The sequence below is a fragment of the Euleptes europaea genome, chromosome 7 (assembly GCF_029931775.1).
Source record: "Euleptes europaea isolate rEulEur1 chromosome 7, rEulEur1.hap1, whole genome shotgun sequence".
In the NCBI taxonomy this organism is placed as follows: domain Eukaryota; kingdom Metazoa; phylum Chordata; class Lepidosauria; order Squamata; family Sphaerodactylidae; genus Euleptes; species Euleptes europaea.
This window is the reverse complement of record NC_079318.1, coordinates 81,364,151-81,386,219: the sequence shown is the minus strand read 5'-3', so window position 1 is coordinate 81,386,219 and position 22,069 is coordinate 81,364,151. Positions and strand designations below refer to the sequence as shown.

Below are 22,069 nucleotides of genomic sequence, written 5' to 3'. Positions count from 1 at the left end.
AAAAGAGGCTAGATGGCCATCTGTCAGCAATGCTGATTCTATGACCATAGGCAGATCATGAGAGGGAGGGCATCTTGGCCATCTTCTGGACATAGAGTAGGGGGTCACTGGGGGTGTGGGGGGTGAGGTAGTTGTGAATTGTGCAGGGGGTTGGACTAGATGACCCTGGTGGTCCCTTCCAACTCTATGATTCTATGAAAAGGTACCATTTTGTCTAATTTGCACCTCCTAATTCACTCTGGATGTTTTGGGTCTGTGTGGGGGGGGACAGATTTGGGGAGGGTGTTACACTGACCTTTTGATGTCTGGTGCACCTCACTGGCTCCTCTCCCTGCCCCCCCTTCCGAGTACAGTAGGGACCCTACTGGAGAAGCAGAACCACAGCATTAGGGAGGAAAAAGACCCAGGATATCATCCCCCCACACATCCCAGGCAAAGGTGGATGTCCCACATACTGTCAGCCAAAGGCCGCACAACCACGTAATCACTTCCCTATGCACGAATTCTGACCAGCAGTTTTACTTTGCAGAGGTAGTTGGGAGCCCAGGATGCAGAGCTTCACTACAGCTGGGCTTGGCCCCAGGTCGCCGCCTATAATGCCTGAGTGGAGCCCTTAGACCATGGGAAGCAAAGTTCCTCTGAGCACACACAGAGCGGGTAGTTAATCAGAAGAATCAGGGCTCTTGACCTTGCTACAGGTTATGTAATCAACTGCTACCAGAGCAGACTCCCATTGTGGGGCCGACAGCAAAAGCACAGCTATTCAAGCCTTCTCCAGACACAAAACAGGAAATCTCATTTGCAAGGAAGAAGAAAAGAAAAAGGGAGGCACGGCTTTTTCATAGGAGCCAGCAATACAGCTCATACCAGGGGGAGCATTCATCACTCCATACAGCATCATAGAGCTTTTTATTTTTATTTTTTTAAACCAAGCAAGTTCTAGCTCTCATGAACATGAAGGTATGCTTTAAAGCAATCGGAAATCTTTGCAGATGTTCAATTGCAAATGTGCAATGGATGCCCATGCTTGGTAGGTCTTCCCTCCGCGAGGTGCTTCAGTGGCAGGCATTTTCCAGGTGGTGAAGGAGCAACATTTTGTGCCTGGGAAAATGTAAAAGGTGAACAGCCAGGAGATGCTTAAAGGCTACCCAGCCCCACAGCATTTGGCTGGTTAATGTTACAAACAGGATGTTGGACTAGATGCTCCCCCCCAGTTGAACTACATGCCCCCAGTAGGGCTCATTTTATGTTCTTAATATACTACAAAACCATTCCCTGCCCCAGTTATCAACTGCCGTTGTTACTTCTGCCTGGAACATCACTGAGTATTACTGATTCCCCTGTCCCATTATCACACTACTTTGTAAACCCTGATATATGTTTTTTGTTTATTTTAACTCTTTAGAGGTGCACAAATCACCTGTGTAGTGATTTACGTAGTGGCCTCTCCTCCCCCCCTTTGGCACTGTAACTAGCAGCAAGGTCAGGCAGAGAGATAGAAACATTAGGGTTGCCAACCTCCAGGTAGTGAAGGAGGAAAAAAGACACCTCTGTACTATTATCAGGAGGATGAGAAAACCAGTACAGGAGCAATGCTGATAACAATGCCAACATATTATAGCTACATATACACTTTACAGTATGTGGTAATGAAACCACCAACCACAATACATTCAGTACAACAGTGGATGTGCAAAAATGCCACAATTAATCTGAAATATAAATTCTATCAGGTAAGTATCAAGTAAGTCCTTTGAAATAACTATCTTGGTCTCTTCTCAAAACAGATGCTCCAAAACGATCGAATTCTCCTTGACTATTCATCTTGCAGCAGCTGTTTTGAGAAAAGACCAAGATAGTTATTTCAAAGGAATTACTTGATACTTACCTGATATAATTTATATTTCAAATTAATTGTGGCATTAGTGTATATGTAGCTATAATATATTGGCATTGTTATCAGCATTGCTCCTGTACTTGTTTTCTCAACCTCCAGGTAGTAGCTGGAGATCTCCTGGGATTACAACTGATCTCCAGCCGACAGAGATCAGTTCCCCTGGAGAAAATGGCCGCTTTGGCAATTGGACTCTATGGCATTGCAGTCCTTCCCTTCTCCAAACCCTGCCCTCCCCAGGCTCCGCCCCCAAAATCTCCAGGTATTTCCCAACTCGGAGCTGGCAATCATAATAAATGTTGCTATTATTTTCAAAACCTTTTCTTCTTTTGAAGGATCCTTGCGTCTCCTCTTTTCCCGTCTAATTGTTCCACAGTTCACGCTTTCCTGCATGGTGAAAGGGCTAGAATCTTCCTGGTATGAAACTGGGGTGAATGCCAGCATGCCAGGCAGACCCCGCTTGTAACTTGGCTAATTCTCCCACCTGCTCCAGCAATCTATTTACGTACACTTGAAATCTGTAGGGTGGTGCAGAGTGGTAAGCTGCAGTATTGCAGACAAAACTCTGCTCACGACCTGAGTTCGATCCCGATGGAAGTCGGTTTCAGGTAGCCGGCTCAAGGTTGACTCAGCCTTCCATCCTTCCGAGGTCAGTAAAATGAGTATCCAGCTTGCTGGGGGTAAAGTGTAGATGACTGGGGAAGGCAATGGCAAGCCACCCCATAAACATAGTCTGCCTAGAAAACGTAGGGATGTGACGTCACCCCATGGGTCAATATTGACCCGGTGCTTGAGCAGGGAACTATCTTTACATTTTAGGGTACTAAAAGAAAGTGGCCAAAACATTACTGTGCCCAGAAGCAGAAGACTAATCCAGTCATGCAATGAAAGCAATGTTCAATTTGCATTCACGTTGCAAAATCTGGAAGAAACATTTAAGCGCAAAGAACACAAACCAGGTTCACATGGTCCTTTCTAATTACAAAGTTGGGAATTTCTGAGTTTTCTCCATTTGGTTCCAGCAAATGGCAACATCACCAGTTCCAGCCCTTTCCCAACACAGGAGAGCCACAGACCACACAAGAATTAGAATGTGGCCAAATGGCAGTCCTCCCCCAAGCTGGTTACACAGTGGGGGGGGGGGGGGAGAGATGCTGTACACAAGAGGCACCAAATTGTACCAAAATTTTATGCAAGGCTCTGCATTGCCTTTGTTTTTACTCTCCCCAATTGCCAACCTCCAGGTCATGGCTGGAGATCTCCCACTATTGCAACTGATCTCCAGCTAACAGAGATCAGTTCACCTGGGAAAAATGGCCGCTTTGGCAATTGGACTCTATGACACTGCAGTCCTTCCCCTCTCCAAACCCCGCCCTCCCCAGGCTCCGCCCCCAAAATCTCCAGGTATTTCCCAACCCGGAGCTGGCAACCCTACCCCCCCCCCAGTGTTTGGCCTATTATCAGCCTGTGGACTGTTGTAACTTGAAAATATCATGGGGCACAAACAAAGCAGTCTACACCCAACACTATGTTCATCTGCATTCGCCTTACAAGAACTGAGGGCGTCTAAGCCGGCCTTTGTCAATGGCTGACTTGGATCAGGCAGCTCACCAACCAGCATGCACAGTGGGCAATTTTGCTTATGGCTTCATCTGCGTTGGGGCCTAGCCCTGAGAGTCTGTTTTGTCATTCATCACTTAATCAGCATTGTCCAAGAATATCTCAGTGCATGCAAAGAGTGCATTTCCCTAACCCACAAAGCAATCAGGTAAAGTGAATGGAGAAGAGGGCCAAGATGTCGGTGCCCGATGACAGCACCTCCAGAGTTCTATCTTTCTGTCAAGTACATTTTTATCCTGCTCTCCTCCAAGGAGCTCAGGGTGGCATACTTGGCTGAGGGGCTGCAGCTCGGTGACAGAGCATCTGCTTGGCACGTAGAAGGTCCCAGGTTTCATCCCCTACACCTCCCAATAAAAAGATCAGGTTAGGGTTGCCAACCTCCAGGTACTAGCTGGAGATCTCTTGCTATTACAACTGATCTCCAGCCGATAGAGATCCGTTCACCTGAAGAAAATGGCTGCTTTGGCAATTGGGCTCTATGGCATTGAAGTCCCTCCCCTCCCCAAACCCCTCCCTCTTCAGGCTCCGCCCCCCAAAATCTCCCACCGATGGTGAAGGGGGACCTGGCAACCCTAAATCAGGTAGCAGGTGATGGGAAAGACCTCCACCGAGACTCTGGAGAGTTGCTGCCAGCCTGAGTAGACAATACTGACATTCATGGTCTGACTCAGTATAAGGCAGCTTCATGTGACCTGGTTTTCTCTCCCCATTTTATTCTCCCAAGAGGTCTGGAGAAATGTTTCCTGTACCTTTAACGTATGGAAATAGGCAGCTCAAGCTTTTAGTGGCATGGAGGTAAATAACATCCTATTAAGCCTCTATTAAAGGAACAGGGCATTTTCTCTCTCTAAGGCAATTAGCAACCCTACTCCCAGCAGCCATATGAGGTAGGGCAGGCTGAGACAGAGAGTGACTGGCCTAAGGCTTCCCAGCAAGCTTCGCAGAAGAGTGGGAATCGTGGACTGTGCAACTTGCGCTCTCTTTCTCTGCAGCCCTACATTTGCCTTAAAGGCATAAAATTGTTTGTTCATCTGACCAAGATCTGTTGTGTCAGTATTTTGCATGTTAAGGCTCAGTGCTGACAAAACTGCTACCTAACCGCCTAACCACGGTTAGTTAAACTGGGAGTGTGCTGGCAGCTTGCCCCCTGCTCCCCTCTAGTGTGGGCATCCCTACCCACCACCGCTTTCAAATCTGAATGTAACATTAGTCAATGTTACATTTACGTTATTGCTGTCATTATGTCTCCACCAGCATTTTCCATGCTGGCCACAATTAGACAAGGAATAGAGAACAAAACTGCTATCATACTGCCCTTGTACAAATCTATGGTGAGACCACACTTGGGATACTGTGTACAGTTCTGGTCACCACACCTAAAAAAGGATATTGCAGAGCTTGAGAAGGTGCAGAAAAGAGAAACCAAAACAATCAGGGGTCTAGAGCAACTGCCCTGTGAGGAGCGGTTAAAACGCTTAGGGCTGTTTAGCTTGGAAAGAAGGCGGTTAAGGAGAAACATGACAGCGGTTTATAAAATTATGCATGGTTTGGAGAGTGGATAGGGAGAAGCTTTTTCCCCTCTCTCATAATACTAGAATGCGGGGTCATCTGCTGAAGCTGGAGAGTGAGGGATTCAAAACTGATAAAAGGAGGTATTTCTTCACACAATGCATAGTTACATTGTGGAACTCCCTGCCCCAGGATGTGGTGATGGCTGCCAACCTGGAAGGCTTTAAGAGGGGAGTGGACATGTTCATGGAGGAGAGGGGTATTCATGGCTACTAGTAAAAATGGGTACTAGTCGTGATGCATACCTATTCTCTCCAGGATCAGAGGAGCATGCCTATTATCTTAGGTGCTGTGGAACACAGGCAGGATGGTGCTGCTGCAGTCGTCTTGTTTGTGGGCTTCCTAGAGGCATCTGGTAGGCCACTGTGTGAATAGACTGCTGGACTTAATGGGTCTTGGTCTGATCCAGCATGGCCTTTCTCATGTCCTTATTTTTGCTAACATCTACACAGGGGTGTGAAAGCACACACCCTGCTATCCTTGCAGCAGCAAGTAGGACAGGAAACAGGTGAGAACTCTAAAGCTGCTAACTGGCTGGAGAGCGGGGGGGGGGGAGAGAAATGTCCCTTTAATAGTGGCTAAAAGAAATGTTGTTTGCCAGGTGATGTGAACCCTCCATGTCATGAAAAGCTTCAGCTGCCCATTTCCACGCATTAAGCCTCTCTTAAAGGGACAGGACGTTGTAGTATTTTTCAGGACTTTCAGCAATCCTAGTTCACACACATCTGTTCTTGCTCCACTCGCTGCTGCCGCTACCTCCTGCCCTGCTCCTCCCTTTTCTTCTGTGGCACATGTGCAAAAGTGCAGAATGATAACAACTGATCTGCTTAGGGTTGCCAGCTCCGGGTTGGGAAATACCTGGAGAGTTTGGGGGTGGAGCCTGAGGAGGGTGGGGTTTGGAGGGGAGGGGCTGTGGCTCAGTGGTGGAGCATCTGCTTGGCATGCAGAAGGTCCCAGGTTCAATCCCCAGCATCTCCAGCTCAAGGGACTAGGCAATGTGAAAGACCCCTGCCTGAGACCCTGGAGAGCCACTGTGATGGACCAAAGGTTTGATTCAGTATAAGGCAACGTCATGTGTTCATGTGGAGAGGGAAGGGACTTCAATGCCATAGTGTCCAATTGCCAAAGCGGCCATTTTCTCCAGGGGAACTGACCTCTGTCGCCTGGTGATCAGTTGTAATAGCGGGAGATCTCCAGCCACCACCTGGAGGCTGGCAACCCTAACTCTACTCCCCACCCTCCAGCCTGGAACCAGGCCTTTCCTCTCACTTCCTTCTCATTTGCAGCCCAACAGTACAGCACAGCTGGGCAGGGGAAGGTCCCCAGGCCACCAGCAGATCCCCCCCCCCCCAGTCACTGGCAGGGAATTGGGGTGGGTAGGGTTGTCAGATCCAGGTTGGGAAACTCAGGTAGATTTGGGGATGGAGCCTGGGGAGGACAGGGACCTCCATGGGGTACAATGTCACAGAATATATCCTCCAAAGCATCCATTTTTTCCCCAGAGGAACTGATTTCTGTAGTCTGGAGATGAGCTGTCATTCTGGGGGATCCCCAGGTCCCACCTATATGCTGGCTTCCCTATGGGGAAGGGAAAATGGGGAGGGGGGAGGACTGGTGCATGGCAGAGAGCTACCCAGCGCCATTTTGAAAGAGACGCTGAGCTCTCAAAACGGATGCTCCACCGGCAGCCACCCCAGTTCACGTTTGATCTGGTTTAAAGCGGGAATCCCTGCAAAGTCCACGAGTCGTGCTCAGAATGAGCAACAGCCTAATGAGGACGTTTCCTTTGCACGTGGGGGCTTCCCGCTCTCCATGCAAGGGAAATCCTCACGTAGAAGAAGCTGGAGTTTCAGAGGTTAAGGCTCAATCCAGACAAGAAAGGCTGCCTACAAGCCTAGACAGGAGAGAGAGGTCGGCATGGTATATATACCCCACTCTTCTCAGATCTCAGAAGCTAAGCAGGGCCAGTGCTTAGATGGGAGACCACCAAGAAAGACAATGCCAGAACAGCTGTGCTGCTCACCTGCCTTGAAAGCAGGGTTACCAACTCTGGCTTGGGAAATTCCTGGAGATTTTGGGGGTGAAGTTTTTGAAAGTCGGAGTTTTAGGAGTGGGAGCTCGGCAGGGATGTGATGCCCTCGGCAGGGATGTGATGCCCTCCGAAGCTGCTGTTTCCTCCAGGGGAACTGATTTCTGTAGTCTGGAGATCAGTTGTAATTCTTAGAGAACTCTACTTGAAAGCCCCTTGCTGCGGTCACCATAGGTTAGCTGCAACTTGACAGCACTTAGGTAGCCGTGGTGAGCTGACTGGAAGAATCTTAGGAGCTTTGCACCTGTTGTCCTCTCTTTGTAGAATCATAGAGTTGGAAGGGGCCATACAGGCCATCTAGTCCAACCCCCTGCTCAATACAGGATCAGCCTAGAGCACCCCTGACAAGTGTTTGTCCAGCCTCTACTTAAAGACTGCCAGTGAGGGGGAGCTCACCATCTCCCTAGGTAGCTGATTCCACTATCGAACAAATCTTACTGTAAAAATGTTTTTCCTAATATCCAGCCGGTACCTTTCTGCCAGCAATTTAAACCCATTATTGCAAGTCTGTTGCCAACAGGAAAAGCTCCCTGCCCTCCTCTAAGTTACAGCCCTTCAAATACTTAAAGAGAGCAATCATGTCCCCCCTCAACCTCCTCTTCTCCAGACTAAACATGCCCAGCTCCCTCAGCCTTTCCTCATAGGGCTTGGTCTCCAGGCCCCTGATCATCCTCATCGCTCTCCTCTGCACCTGCTCCATTCTGTCCACATTCTTTCTGAAGTGAGCCTCCAGAACTGCACACAATACTCCAGGTGCGGCCTGACCAATGCAGTGTACAGTGGAAGTATGACATCTTGAGATTTTGATGTTATGTCTCTGTTGATACATCCCAATATCGCATTAGCCTTTTTTTTTGTCACTGCATCAAACTAGCTGCTCATATTTAATTTATGGTCCACTCGTACCCCAAGATCTTATTCACACACACACTGCTACCTAAAAGCATCTCCCCCATCCAGTGTGAATGTCCCTCATTTTTATTACCCAGATGTAGAACTTGGCACTTATCCTTGTTGAAGTGCATCTTGTTCACATCCGCCCACTTTTCCAGTGAGTTCAGATCTTGTTGAATTCTATCTCTATCTTTTGGTGTGTTCGCTGCTCCTCCCTCCCAATTTGGTGTCATCTGCAAATTTAAGCTGTAGTCCCTCCACACCCTCACCCAGATCAGTTATAAAAAATATTGAAAAGGACCGGGCCCAAAACTGAACCCTGTGGCACCCCACTGGACACCTCTCTCCATTCTGATGAAATGCCCCTGAAAACTACTCTTTGAGTGAGGTTCTCCAACCAGTTCCCTATCCACCTGATTATCCTAGAGTTCAGCCCACATCCTGTAGTTTACCCATCAGAACATCATGGGTAAAAGCTTTTCTGAAATCCAGGTAAACATCAAAAGCATTCCCTCGATCCAGTAAGCTTGTCACTAGATCACAGAAGGAAGCAACGTTGGTCTGGCAGGATCTGTTGGGGACAAATCAGTGCTGGCTTCCCTGGATCACCAAGTTGTCCTTCAGATGCTCACAGATTGATCTCTTTAAAATCTGCTCTGGAATCTTCCCTGGGATCAAGGTAAAACTGACTGGCCAGTAGTATCATGGGTCATCCCTCCTCCCTTTTTTGAAAAAAGGAGCAACATTAGCCCTCCTCCAGTCTTGTGGCATGTCTCCCGTCCTCCAAGAGGTCTGGAAGACGATGGACAAAGGCTCTGCAAGCTCGCTAGAAAGTTCTTTGAGCACTCTCGGGTGCATACCGTCTGGCCTGGGGGATTTGTGCTCATCCAGTGCAACCTCTCAACTACCTCTTAGTTCATGTCAGCCAGCAGCCCCGACACCGTGCCTTGCCTACTACCATCTCTAGATGAGCTTGTTTTCTTCAGGGGAAAAACTGAGGCAAAATAGGCATAGAGCCTCTCTGCTTTCTCTCTGTCCTCTGTCAGAGTTTCTCCATTTTCACCCAACAGTGGGCCTATGTCCTCTTTTCCCTTGCGTTTGCTCCTCACATATCTGAAGAAGCTTTTCTTGTAGCGAGCTTCCCTGGCCAGCATCAGCTCACTGTGAGGTTTGACACCTCTGATGGCTGACCTATAGTGCCTAGCAACCCGCAGATACTCTTCTTTAGAGGTATGTCTTTGCCTCCATTTCTTGAACATTTCTTTTTTCTCCCTGAGCTCATCACGGAGCTCTCTGTTCATCCACATTGGCTTCTTGGACCCCCTACCATGTTTCCTTCTTGTTGGAATAGTGAGGGCTTGAGCTTGCAAGAGCTCTTGTTTTAGAAGAGCCCACCCTTCACTTGCTTCTTTCCCTTCCAGCAGTCTTGCCCATGTCCGGGCATACCACCTTACAGTATGGGACTGAACTTCAGCCAGTATTACATGGGCACTACAGTTGGCATCATGCCTATGCTGGCATTTTTTGCTGACCACAGTTCGCCAAAACACAGTTTGCTAACATTGTCAGGATGCGGGTTGGCAAGATGTGCCCTCACATGAGGGGCAGAGCAAAAGGCAGGAGTATGTGAGCCTGCAGGGCACCCCTAAGTCATGAGTAGCAGCAGCATGCTTGGGCCGAATGTTACCAGAAGACATTGGAGGCACAGGTGATTCCCATGTATATTTACCTATATTCATGGGTAAAATTTAAATTTAAATACAATAGACTGACGCTGTCCAGCGGGCACAGAATGCTAGAGCAGCAAGTGGAGACCACATTGAACCTAGCAGCCCCGAGTTCAAATTCCAACTCCGCTTCAGCTACAAAGCTTACCATCTGGGTTGTTGCAAGGACAACGCAATAATTTCTGTGTATGCCACCCTGACTTTCTGGGAAGAAAGGTGGGATACAAATGCAATTAATGCATATGGCAAAGTGGCCTCAACAGTTTCTTTCTGATCTGGACCCAGTAACCATTAGGATTGGCAGCTCCCCCCTGGGGGCAGGGAATTTTCTGCCCCCAGTTCCTGTTGCCTGACACTGCTTAGCTGGGTAGCAGGAGGAAATGCCTGGGTGAAATGGGGGGGGGGGGTGCTGTCAGCACCCATAGAGTTTGGGGTGAATTGTAGAGTGCCCCCTGTGTGATGATGTCTGGGTCATCACGCTGGGGGACACTCTAGCACTCATCCAAAACTCTATGGTTAAACCCTGCAAGATGGAAGTCACTGCTTCTCCCATCTCCCGCCAGTTGCTAGGCCTGGCAGTCCAAGTTAACCATCATTCATGTCTTCCCAATCTCTAAGCTAGGCTGCTACTAAATGCACTGAAGTTGGGGCTATTTGCTGTTTAAAGTAGGGTTGCCAACTCTGGGTTGGGAAATATCTGCAGATTTGGGGGGTGGACTCTGGGGAGAGGAAAAAGAGTTGGTTTTTATATGCCAATTTTCTCTACCTTTTTAAAAGGAGAATCAAACCAGTTTACAATCTCCTTCCCTTCCTCTCACCAAAACAGACACCTTGTGAGGTAGGTGAGGCTGAGAGAGTTTGAAGAGAACTGTGTCTAGCCCAAGGTCACCCAGCTGGCTTCATGTGGAGGAGTGGGGAAACCAACCCGGTTCACCAGATTAGCATTCACCGCTCATGTGGAGAAGTGGGGAATCAAACCTAACCATTACGCCACACTGGGAGGGTGGGGACTTAGGAGGGGAGGTACCTCAGCAGGGTATAATACCATGGAGTCCACCCTCCAAAGCAGCCATTTTCTCCAGGGGAACTGATCTTAGTCATCTGAGGATCAATTGTAATAGCAGGAAATCTCCAGGTGCCACCTGGAGGTTGGGAATCCTAGTCTAAGGCCATTTCCACACATAGTATGGGAGAAGCTGACTCCACCATGGAAGCAGCAACAAGTGAGGTGGAATGGGTCTGTGCCACTTGCCACCCTGTCCTGGCATTACTTGCTGCTGTCCTCACCTCTGTGCCTCCTCTGTCATGTTGGTGCAAAAGTGCCAGCAAGATAACAGTCTTGTTGGCCCAAGTGGCCTGGCTACACCCCCCCCTCCCCATTTACAGATTAATGTGGCTCACAGCTGAGCTAAGGTGTGAGATTTTTCAAAAGCTCATTAAAGGGCTGAAGGGGTGTGTGTAGGGTTGCCACCTTCCAGGTACCAGCTGGAGATCTCCTGCTAATACAACTCATCTCCAGCCGATAGAGACCAATTCACCTAGAGAAAATGGCTGCTTTGGCAATTGAACTCGATGGCATTGAAGTCCCCTCCCCAAACCCCACCCGCCTCAGGCTCCACCCCAAAAACCTCCCACCAGTGGCGAAGAGGGACCTGGCAATCCTAGGTGTGTGGGGGAAAAAGCTGAGTTTAGATTTACCATTTTGCAGGTGAAGTCCAGCTCCGCCCCCTCCCCCAAGATTGGCTGTGGGCGGAGCTTCCATAGGAGGTTCCTCCCACACCCACCTGAGCATAAGTCAGAGCAAAAGAAGTTCTTCCTTTGCCTTGGCTTAGGGAAGTCCCAGGAGCCCCATGCTTCATGTACACAAAGAGTATAAATTGTGTGGAGGCTCCCCATAAAATTGGAGGCATGTTGAGTTCCACCCAGAGAAGCAGTCTCTATTACTCAAGTGGCAGGGAACAAGGTCATTCACACCTTGAAAGACATCCTATATCTACTCAGCATGCCTGCCCACCGCCTTTCAGGCTCAGCTCACAAATAGAATCATAGAGTTGGAAGTAGGGCTGCCAACTTCCAGGCACTAACTGGAGATCTCCTGCTATTCAACTGATCTCCAACCGATAGAGATCAGCTTCACCTGGCGAAAATGGCTGATTTGGCAATTGGACTCTGTGGCATTGAAGTCCCTCCCCTCCCCAAACTCTGTCCTCAGGCTCCGCCCCAAAAACCTCCCACCGGTGGCAAAGAGGAACCTGGCAACCCTAGTTGGAAGGGGCCATACAGGCCATTTAGTCTAACCCTCTGCTTAATGCAGGATCAGCCTTGAGCATCCCTGACAAGTGTTTGCCCAGCCTCTGCTAAAGACTGGGAGGCGATTCCGGACTTGGACCTACAGTCCTGGGCATTGCACATGGAGGCGTGCATCTCTTCCATTCTTCAGTCTCTTTATTTCCAGCCTACTTCCCCACAAACACTCCCCAGCTAAGGAGCACTGGGAGGGGCAGGTTTGTAAAAGGAAAAGATCTCTCCAACAAAGATAATCCTCAACACCCTCACAAGACTGAAGTTCCCAGGGTGCTTTGGGAGGAGCCAGGACATTTAAAGTGATCCCAACATTTGCAGTTAGTTAGGCTGAAGTGCAGAAGGGCAACCCTTTAGAGCAGAGGTCCCCAAAGCGGGGCCCATAGGCATGTTTTTAAAACATGGGCGGGGCCAGAGGGAGCTTTTGTGCAGCAGGGAGATTTGATTGGCTGTGCATATTTTTAAACATGCTACTCTGGCAGCAACGGCCACCACAGCACAAGGATCTTCACTGCACCTTAACTAAAGCTCAGCCTGTGTATGCGAAAATAAAACGTTAAACAATATGTTCATTTTAAAAGGCACCCTGTTAAACAGAGCTTCTGCCTGAAATGTTGAAGATTTAATTAATAGTCAGTGCCATAACTCACAACTCACTTATGGCAACCATGGGGTTTTCAAGGCACCAGATGAGCACAGGTGGTTTGCCGTTGCTTCTGTCTTCCCTCTGCATAGCAATCCTGGACTTCCTTGGTGGTCTCCCATCCAAGTACTAACCAGGGCCAACCCTGCTTCCCTTCTAAGATCTGATGAGCTGAAGCTGGTCTGGGCTATTCAGCTTGACAATTTACACTTCCTGACATCATGTAGTTAGTTCTCCACCTCCTGTGTAAGCCGGTTTGAGTCTCCCTTAAGTGGTAGAGGAAGTCGGCCTATAAAAACCAACTCTTCTTCTGTGGCAGCCATTTTGTGGTTGCACACCCACCACTAGGCTTGCCAGGCCCCGTAGCTCCGCTAGTGGGAGCTTTCTGGGGTTGTGACTGTGGCGCGGGATGCACACACCTCGTGCGACGCGCACCCCGCACAACGCGCCTACGTCACTTCCGGGTTTACCTGGAAGCGACGCGGACGCTCTAGCGATCTTGGCTAAAACTATGGTTTCCATAGAGTTTTTATCCAAGATTGCCAGAGCGCCCGCGTCACTTTCAGGATTACCCTAAAGCGATGTGTGCACGCATGTGCACAGAGTGCCCGCTGGCCATCAGCTGGCCGACGGGCATCCCGGTGGATCGGCGGGATTTTACCCGCCACCACCGGGCACTTGGCAACCCTACCCACCACCCTCTGGCAGAATTCCAGAGGTGACTGCAGGCTCCAAAAGGTTGTGGACCCCCGCATTAGAGCCGTGTCCACAAGGCAACAGCACACAGAGATATTCACAGTGGCTGCCCCATAATGTTAGAGCTCCCTGCCTCTTAACAGTAACTACAACCCAATCTTACAAAAGCTTCTCTGTTCAGTCTGACTTCCCATAGTGGAGGGAAAAAAACCCCATGCCACCTGGTACACACGACTGCCCCTGTCTATGGCTGCAGCAGGTGTTCTATTTTGCAGGACTTTGCTGCCTATCTCCAAATCTTCTAATTGTGGGAGGTTTGCTATGTAGGGCTGTTGATTCGGTTTGGCCCGAACTGAAAATCAGCCAAATTTCCCCTGATTCGGTGGTTTTTAGTTCGGGAGGAACCGAACTCAAAACTGGCGGGCAACCGATAACAATATATTGTGAGCAGGATACGATTAAACCAACTATGATCGACTGGGCTCAAAATGTGGGACATGATATTGCTTTAAATAAATGGGAACGACTATGGTCCAAAGATCTAAAAGGAATAAAAGCACAGTCAGTGCGAGAAAACATTTATAAAATGATGTATAGATGGTATTTAACACCTAAGAAAATTGCAAAGATTTATAAAACAATGTCCCCTATCTGTTGGAAATGTAACAAAGAAATTGGTTCCTTTTATCACATGTGGTGGACCTGTGACAAAGCTAAAGACTTTTGGGACATGATCTATAATGAATTGAGACTAATACTACAAAAGAATATACCCAAAACACCAGAAATGATGTTATTGAGTATGATTCCAGACGACTTATCAACACAAAGAACCTTTTTGATTTATGCCACAACAGCTGCGAGACTGCTTTATGCAGCAAAATGGAAAGGGTTAGAAATTCCTGAGAAAAAAGACTGGATTGTTAAAATGTTTGAAGTGGCAGAAATGGCAAAACTCACAGTTATTCTAAATGAAGAAAATGACGCTCGGTTTCTGGGGGAATGGGGGGCGTGGATGCATTATTGTGAATATGAGTTAAAATTGGGAAGAATGGAAGAATATTTTCTAATCTGATCCAGAGGATTATTTTTGGTCTTTTTTATAATGAATAAGCATAATTATATTTACTAACAGATTATGGTTTTTTTTTATATATGGTATTGATAGTTTATTAAGATTAGATTAACTACGACGGGATGAACTTTTTATTAAGAGGAAGATAGAGGTGAAGGGGAAGTCAAAAATTTTCCATTTCTTTTTCTTTTCTTTTTTTTTTCTTTATTATATGTTATGGAATTATAACAACTTTAGGTTAGAATTGAAACTTTATATTGTCATAGATGTTGTTTAATGCAATGGAAAATTTCTAGTATAAAACCCAATAAAATTTATATATATAAAAAAAAAAACTGGCGGGCAACCGGGGGGGCCGAATTCAGCGAGTTCGGGAGTTCGCGAATAAATTCGGCAAATTCAGGGCCGTCAGTAAGCAGCATTCTCCTCCCCCGGCCAATCGGTGGCTAAGCTGGGTCTTCTTCTGGCCAATCAGTCAGGATTGAGTACTGGAGGAATCAGCTGATGTGCGGCCCGGCCAGGGAGAGAGAGAGAGAGAGCGAAATCCTCGTGTGTGTGTGTGGGGGTGCTTGTGCACATTCGCTCCTTTCTGTGGCTGCAGGGGACGTATTTTTTGGGGTACAGACACAAAACTTTCACTGGAGCTTCAGATGAAGCTTCTTAAGATACCCCCCAAGTTTTGTAAACATTGGGTCAGGGGGTCCCGAGATATGGGCTCCCCCCTTTTTCTTTCCATGGCTGCAGGGGGCGCATTTTTGGGGGTACAGATCCCAAACTTTGAGCGGAGTTTCAGACCAGTGTTCTTAAGATACCCCCCAAGTTTTGTAAACATTGGGTCAGGGGGTCTCGAGATATGGGCTCTCCCCCTTTTCCCTCCCTTTTCCATTTATGTGGCTGCAGGGGGCACTTTTTTGGGGATATAGCCCCCAAACTTTTAGCATAGCTTCAGTCAATTATTCTTAAGATACTACCCAAGTTTTGTAAAGATGGGTTCAGTGGGGGCAGAAATATCGCCTCCCCCCTTTTCTCTTTCCATGGCTGCAGGGGGCGCATTTTTGGGGTGCAGATCCCAAACTTTGAGCGGAGTTTCAGACCAGTGTTCTTAAGATACCCCCCAAGTTTTGTGAACATTGGGTCAGGGGGTCCCGAGATATGGGCTTTCCCCTTTCCCCTATTGGGATGAATGGATCAGCCAATCCTGTGCATCTCCAGAGCAAAACGTCCCGTGCCTAATTGGAATCATCTTGGATTACAAGTCCTCTTCAGCCCCTCTTGATGGAACAGAAGACAGTAAGACCCCTTTGGGGGCTTTAATCTATAATTTTTCTCCTGTGTATGTGTGTGGGGGGGGGGAAAGCAGAGTCTGTGTGTGTGTGTGGAGGGAGCAGTTTCTGTGGGTGGGGGGGAAGCCAAAGGGGGCTTTCGTCGGTTCTGCCTGGGGTGTGTGTTCCCCCTCGAGTCTCTCGCTCCCTGGTTTGAGGGGGGAGGTTTCAGTTGTGTGTTGCAAAGGTGTTGTTTAACAAGGTTGTGTTGTTTTGCAGTTGTTTTGCAAATTTCTCAGCTGTTGTCGGGGCTGGGAGCTTTGTGCGTGGGCGGCAAGCTCTGCTGAGAGATGCACATTAAGGGTGGGGGGACCCCTTTCAGGGCCCATATCTCAGCCCCCCCTGACCCAATCTTTACAAAACTTGGGGAGTCTTTCAATAAACGTCCTTTGAAGCTCTGCCGAAAGTTTGGGACCTCTAACCCCAAAAATGCCCCCCCCAGAGCCGCGGAAAGGGGCGATTGTGTTTTTAATGGCTTTATTCGGCCGAATTTTTTTCCGAACTTTGAATTCCCGCCGAATTGAACGGACCCGAAGTGGGGGAGTTCGGACTTCGGCATATCCCGAATCTAAACGGGCTGAATTCGGCCGAATCCGAACTATACCAAAAAAATTTTAATTCAACAGCCCTATTGCTATGTAACTACCTTGAAGAAGAAAAAGAAGAATTGGTTTTTATATGCCGACTTTCTCTACCGCTGAAGGAAGAATCAAACCGGCTTACAATCACCTTCCCTTCCCCTCTCCTCTGTGAGGTAGGTGGGGCTGAGAGAGCTCTAAGAGAGCTGTGACTAGCCCAAGGTCACCCAGCTGGCTTCATGCAGAGGAGTGGGGAAACCACCTGGTTCACCAGATTAGCGTCCACCGCTCATGCAGAGGAGTGGGGAATCAAACCCGGTTCCCCAGATTAGAGTCCACCGCTCCAAACCACCGCTCTTAACCACTACACCACGGTGGCTCTCTTAATCGTATGGTTAAAACATCTTAAAGAGGAAACGGGCCTCCCAGTCACGCAAATATTTGTGGGTGGTTTGGGTTGTTGTTGTTTTTGAAGTCTGTGGACTTATTTATAGCGTTGGCCCAATAGATCTCTGCCCACACAAGAGCACCCTCTGAGCCTGGCTACACATTACGTTTTTACCCAGGTTCTTGCGATCCACATGCTTTTATGAGTTCTTTACTGGGAACTCAATTCAAATTGGGAACATAGTGATTTGCACTGGGAATATGGTGTGCGAGAAGAAAGGGCTTCAGCCTCCCTCGTGCTGTTTTTCCTAACCAGAAGTAGCCCATGGTGGTGGTGGTGGTGGTGGGTCACTATTTGCCCATTGAAGGCTCCATGTGAACTGATGTGGTACATGCAGGTTCACCTACAGGGCCTAATGGCATTCATCCAGTGACTGGAACACAAAACAGGCAGAGGCACAAGCATCTTCTCTCCATGTGCCACAGTTCCAGTCTTTACCAGGATATGTGCATGTGGGAACGGAGTTTCCAGTGGTAAACTCACACACACACATCTGACTGACAGTCCTCACGGAGGACCTGAACTGGATCTGAAGACTGTGTACTGTGTAGTTAGGCCCTCAACAGAGAGAAGGCGGCTGTCCTGTAACCATTAATTTCTGCTCCCTAGACTGCAGCACCTTTCACAGACTTTTCTCTCTGGCCTGGCATTTGATTAGGGTTGCCCGCCGACCACCTGAGGACCAGTGGGCAGCGTGTGCACACGCACCCGTGCAACGCATCCACGTCCTTTTTGGTTTTACCCGGATGTGACACAGACGCTCTAACAGCCTCCGCTGAAACTCTATGGAAACCATAGAGTTTCGGCAGAGAATGATAGAGCGTCCACATTGCTTCCAGGTAAAACCGGAATTGATGTAGGTGTGTTGTGCTGCACGCTCACATCGCGCGCCAAAGAAAACCTCCCGCCGGTGGATCTGCAAGACCTGGTAAACCTACATTTGATGCATAGAGGGCATGGAATTTTCAGTAGTTGCCAATGGGGTAGTGAAAGGTGGCTTCCTCTTCCTAACCAATCTAACTGGAATTATCTCCTGGGGGAAACAGTTGGACTATTTGGGATCAGTAGATCCCCTGGGCATTATTGAGCCAATAACAGGAACATAAACACTCGGCACTGTGTCACTAATGGACTGCTGAATATGTCCCTACTGCCGTTCTGTTCACGGGCAGGAAAAAGATTTGGCTAGAGTGGACTTATTCAAGCCAGGCATTTTCCATCTTCCCATGACACTAGAGCGTGGGGCAACCACTCCTTTTCCTCTTGAAGAAGTGTAAGCATTTAGTCCCTAACCACACAGAACTGCAGTCGACGTGGGTATAAGCTACAGCAGTAGAAGAAGAATTGTTTTTTATATGCCGACTTTCTCTACCACTAAAGGAAAAATCAAACCGGCTTACAATCACCTTCCCCTCTCCTCCCCACAACAGACACCTTGTGAGGTAGGTGAGGCTGAGACAGCTGTGACTAGCCCAAGGTCACTCAGCTGGCTTCATGCGTAGGAGTGGGGAAACAAAGCCAGTTCACCAGATTAGCCTCCACTGATCATGTGGAGTGGGGAATCAAACCTGGTTCTCCAGATCAGAGCCTTTTTTTTTTTTTAGGTATTAGGCTTGAAGCATGATGCTTTTGGTCCTTGGCTCACGGCCTCTGGCTTTGAGTGAGCCTGCCTGAAAGATTGCAGACCAGCCCTAGAGTGAGCTGAATTCTTTTTCTTTAGTTGGTTCTTTGTATAATTTTGGTTGTGGCTCTCCCCCCACCCCAGGGTTGCCAAGTGCCAGGTGGTGGCGGGCAAACCCCTGCCAATCCACCTGGCTGCCCGCTGACCAGGTGAGGATCGGCGGGCAATTCGGGCAACCAGCGACACGTCACTTCCGGTTCATATCCGGAAGTGCTGCATTGCAAAGGGCCGGTTTCCACTCAAACTCCCAGTTTGAGTGGTAAAGGCCTGTTGCGATGCAGCGCTTCCAGGTGTAAAATGCATCGCAAGTGGCCGTTTTACACTTAAACTGGGAGTTTGAGTGGAAAATGCCCCCTTGTGATGCGTTTTACACCCAGAAGCACTTCTGGGCGCATGTGACCCCCCCCCCCCCCGCACCTCCATTCTAAAAGCCTCCCGCCGAAGAAGAAGAGGGACCTGGTAAGCCTACCCCACCCCCCAGTTAGCTTCTTTGGGCCCTGGCCTGGATAGCCCAGGCTAGCCTGATCTCATCAGAACCTGGAAGCTAAGCAGGTAGGGTTGCCAACCTCCAGGTAGCGGCACGAGATCTCCTGATATTACAACTGATCTCCAGATGATAGAGATATGTTCCCCTGGAGAAAATGGCCGCTTTGGCAATTGGGCTCTATGGCATTGAAGTCCCTCCCTTCTCCAAGCCCCGCCCTCCTTAGGCTCCACCCCAAAAACCTCCCACTGATGTCGAAGAGGTTCCTGGCAACCCTATAAGGAGGGTCGTCTCTGGTTAGTAGTTGGATGGGAGACCACCAAGGAATACCAGGGTTGCTATGCAGAGGAAGGCACTGGCAAACCACCTCGGCTAGTCTCTTGCCTTGAAAGCCCCATAAGGGGTCGCCATAAGTCGGCTGTGACTTGATGGCAGTTTATACATACAAGCTTCTTTTAATCTGTTCTCAGAATAATGGCTTCTGTATTCTTATCCTTAGTAGCATGTTTATAGAGTTCTGTATGTACATTTTAGGACTGCATTATAAAATCATAAAATTGAAGTTTAGGAGATATATATATCTCCTAAACTATATATATAGTGGCCTCGTGGTGCTGTTTTTTCTTTACTGTAAGTTTTGCAGCATCAGTTGTGTATTTTTATGCAGAAGAAAAGCGGCATATAAGTATTTAAATAAATAAAGGGAGGAAGCACACCCTGCAGTCCTGCTGAGTGACAAATCAAGGGCCTTCTCTTTGCCACCTGCGAAGGGGGGGGGGCGCTACCCATCGCACAAAACGTCTGTCCAGTTTCAGCCGGCCAGCAAACTAATCCACCTTCTGGCTGCCATAAGCCAGCCCAGCCGCCCGCTATGCCTTTGGCGGGCGATGCCAGTTTGTGCCAGCTCCAGGATGAGTCCCCAAGAATGCAATCACTGAAGCAAGCCACACAAAGCTGTTAATAATCAGATCATCAGCATAAGTCACACAGTTCATCAAAGCTCCACAGCGACGCAGAGATGAAATACAGTTTTCTTTGCCTTTCTCTGCAAAACATGCTTTTTTCCCTTCCTAATAAACGTTGATGTACAAAATAACAAAATAAAGAAAAAAATCAGCTTCATAAGCAAGAGATCTAGGCAATGTCAGAAACCAACGTGGGATGAGATGGGCGGAAGCGAATGGGAGGAGAGAAATCAAGAGTGCGAGGAGGAGAGAAATGGAGGAGGAGAGAGATGGAAAGAGACTGGGGAGGAGGGGGAGGAGGACAGAAGAAATTAAAAACTCATTTGTTGAAAGAAACTTAAAACCATACCTTGGCTGTTTAACGTCAGGTGAGCTGGACCTTGAGGGGGAAGGAAAGGAAAAAAAGAAAGAAAGAAAAAAGACGAGTCATATAAACGCACGGAAAAAAGGAGGGTTTTTTCCCCTCTTTGCCACAATTTAAAAGCTTTTTTTAACTTGTGACAGACATCCAGGCCCCCGGCAGAGAGAGAGAGGGAAGGGGGTTGAGGGTCGGATGCCGAAACAAACAGAAAGGAGAGGAGAAGAAACTTAAAAACCCGGACAGAACCAAAGCAATAACAAGAGGGGGACAGGGGGAAAAAAAGAAAATTTGGTTTCTTTTAGGGTTTAAAAAAAAAAGCATTTAGGGCAAATAGCTGCATCGCCCAGGGAGAGGAAATGCTTTTTTTTTTCCAGGCGAAAACAACAAAAATGGAAGAAACAAACACACAAACCAAGCAGCCTTGAGGGGAGAGTGTTGTGTTTGCGGCCTGCGAGCCTCGGAATTGAGCACGCTGCTCCAGGAAGAAAATATGTTAGTGGTAACAAGCCCAGGGACAGCCCCCCCCCCCGTTAAAACTCTGTCACTCTACTGGGGGTGGAGGTCAGTGGCAGGGAGAGACCCACCCTCATTGTCAATGAAATCGGGACGCAATTTCCCCCAAACCAAAGTATCTCACCCACCATTCTGTCTGTAACACCCTTTGGATAAGAGGAACTTCGCATAAATGCCCCAGGTACCACTGCTACCACCATCCACCCCCACCCCCACCAATGTAGGGAGCCACAGGTTCTGAAGAGCCAGAGTCAACCGAGAGCGGAGGTTCGTAGGGGAATGGAGCTCTTCTCAGGGAGGGAAGATGGAGAGCCTCCAGCTGTGAAAGGGAGAGACCAGGCTCATATATGCACATACCACAAGATCACGTTCTTGTATTCTGTGCTACAATCTGCAGTCACTACTATTCCCACCTGCCATCTCCACCCATAGCCCAGGAGTCACAATCAAGACAGATGAGAATACCTCACTTCTCCCCATTTTGTCACAAGCGTGAACTGTAACATGCAGAAGGTTTTCCCCCAACTGCAACGCAGACAGAGAGCTTCTCCTCAACAGCACCAAGCCTGGTCACCCGAGGTGAGTAAGCCTGGCCTCCAGGCAATCGAGCAGGGAAGTGACAAACGTACATGTGTGCGGGCAGGTTACTAAACGTGGCGGTGGTCTGGTTCCTTCTGAGGACTTCTTTGCACGGGTGGAGTTAAAGGCTGTTAACAATAATACCCTGACTGCAAGTACCCATCCTTCCTTCCACCCACAAGCATGTTATCCAGTGAGGAGCAGAGTACCAAACCCAGCATGCAGTTACCTTGTCTGGGGAAAAGGGGGAAGGAAACACCTCCTCAATTGTTAGGGCTTTTGTTACTAAGCAGAATTTCACCCACAGACGCTGTGCGCCATTCATATTTCTCCACTGCAAAGTGGCGGTATCCCATCTTTCTGATCATGGGATTTGAAGAGCTCTCTTGCCTGAAGCCAGTCTTTAGCTGTACCCCAAACATAAGATAGGACTGACCCTCCAATGTCCTTTTTAGGTGAAGACTGCCCCCCAGAGCACACTCCCTCCACTGGGTACATGGCAAAGAGCTAGTTATGCACACACAGAGAGAGAGAGACATTATTTGTGGGATCTGTGCTGACTTCCTGGCTTGTAAAGCTTGTAAGGTAGACCAGGAGCCCCCCATGGCATGAGAGGCAGGGGCTTGATCA

The 22,069-nt window shown here is 48.4% G+C and overlaps 1 protein-coding gene across 8 annotated transcripts in view; it reads right to left on the bottom strand.

The window, feature by feature from the left end:
- The window catches only part of NRXN2 (neurexin 2), a 393,602-nt gene that overhangs the window by 318,644 nt on the left and 52,889 nt on the right, over positions 1–22,069 (bottom strand). For 4 of the 8 annotated variants that reach the window (XM_056852311.1, XM_056852313.1, XM_056852316.1 and 1 more), the window contains exons 3-4: positions 20,336–20,365; positions 296–364 (exon numbers count right to left, since the gene is read on the bottom strand). In XM_056852311.1, the coding sequence (XP_056708289.1) occupies positions 296–364; positions 20,336–20,365 (99 nt within the window). Of the gene's footprint in view, positions 1–295; positions 365–20,335; positions 20,407–22,069 lie in introns of those variants that run through there. The other 4 variants (XM_056852315.1, XM_056852312.1, XM_056852317.1 and 1 more) reach the window with 2 other exon arrangements.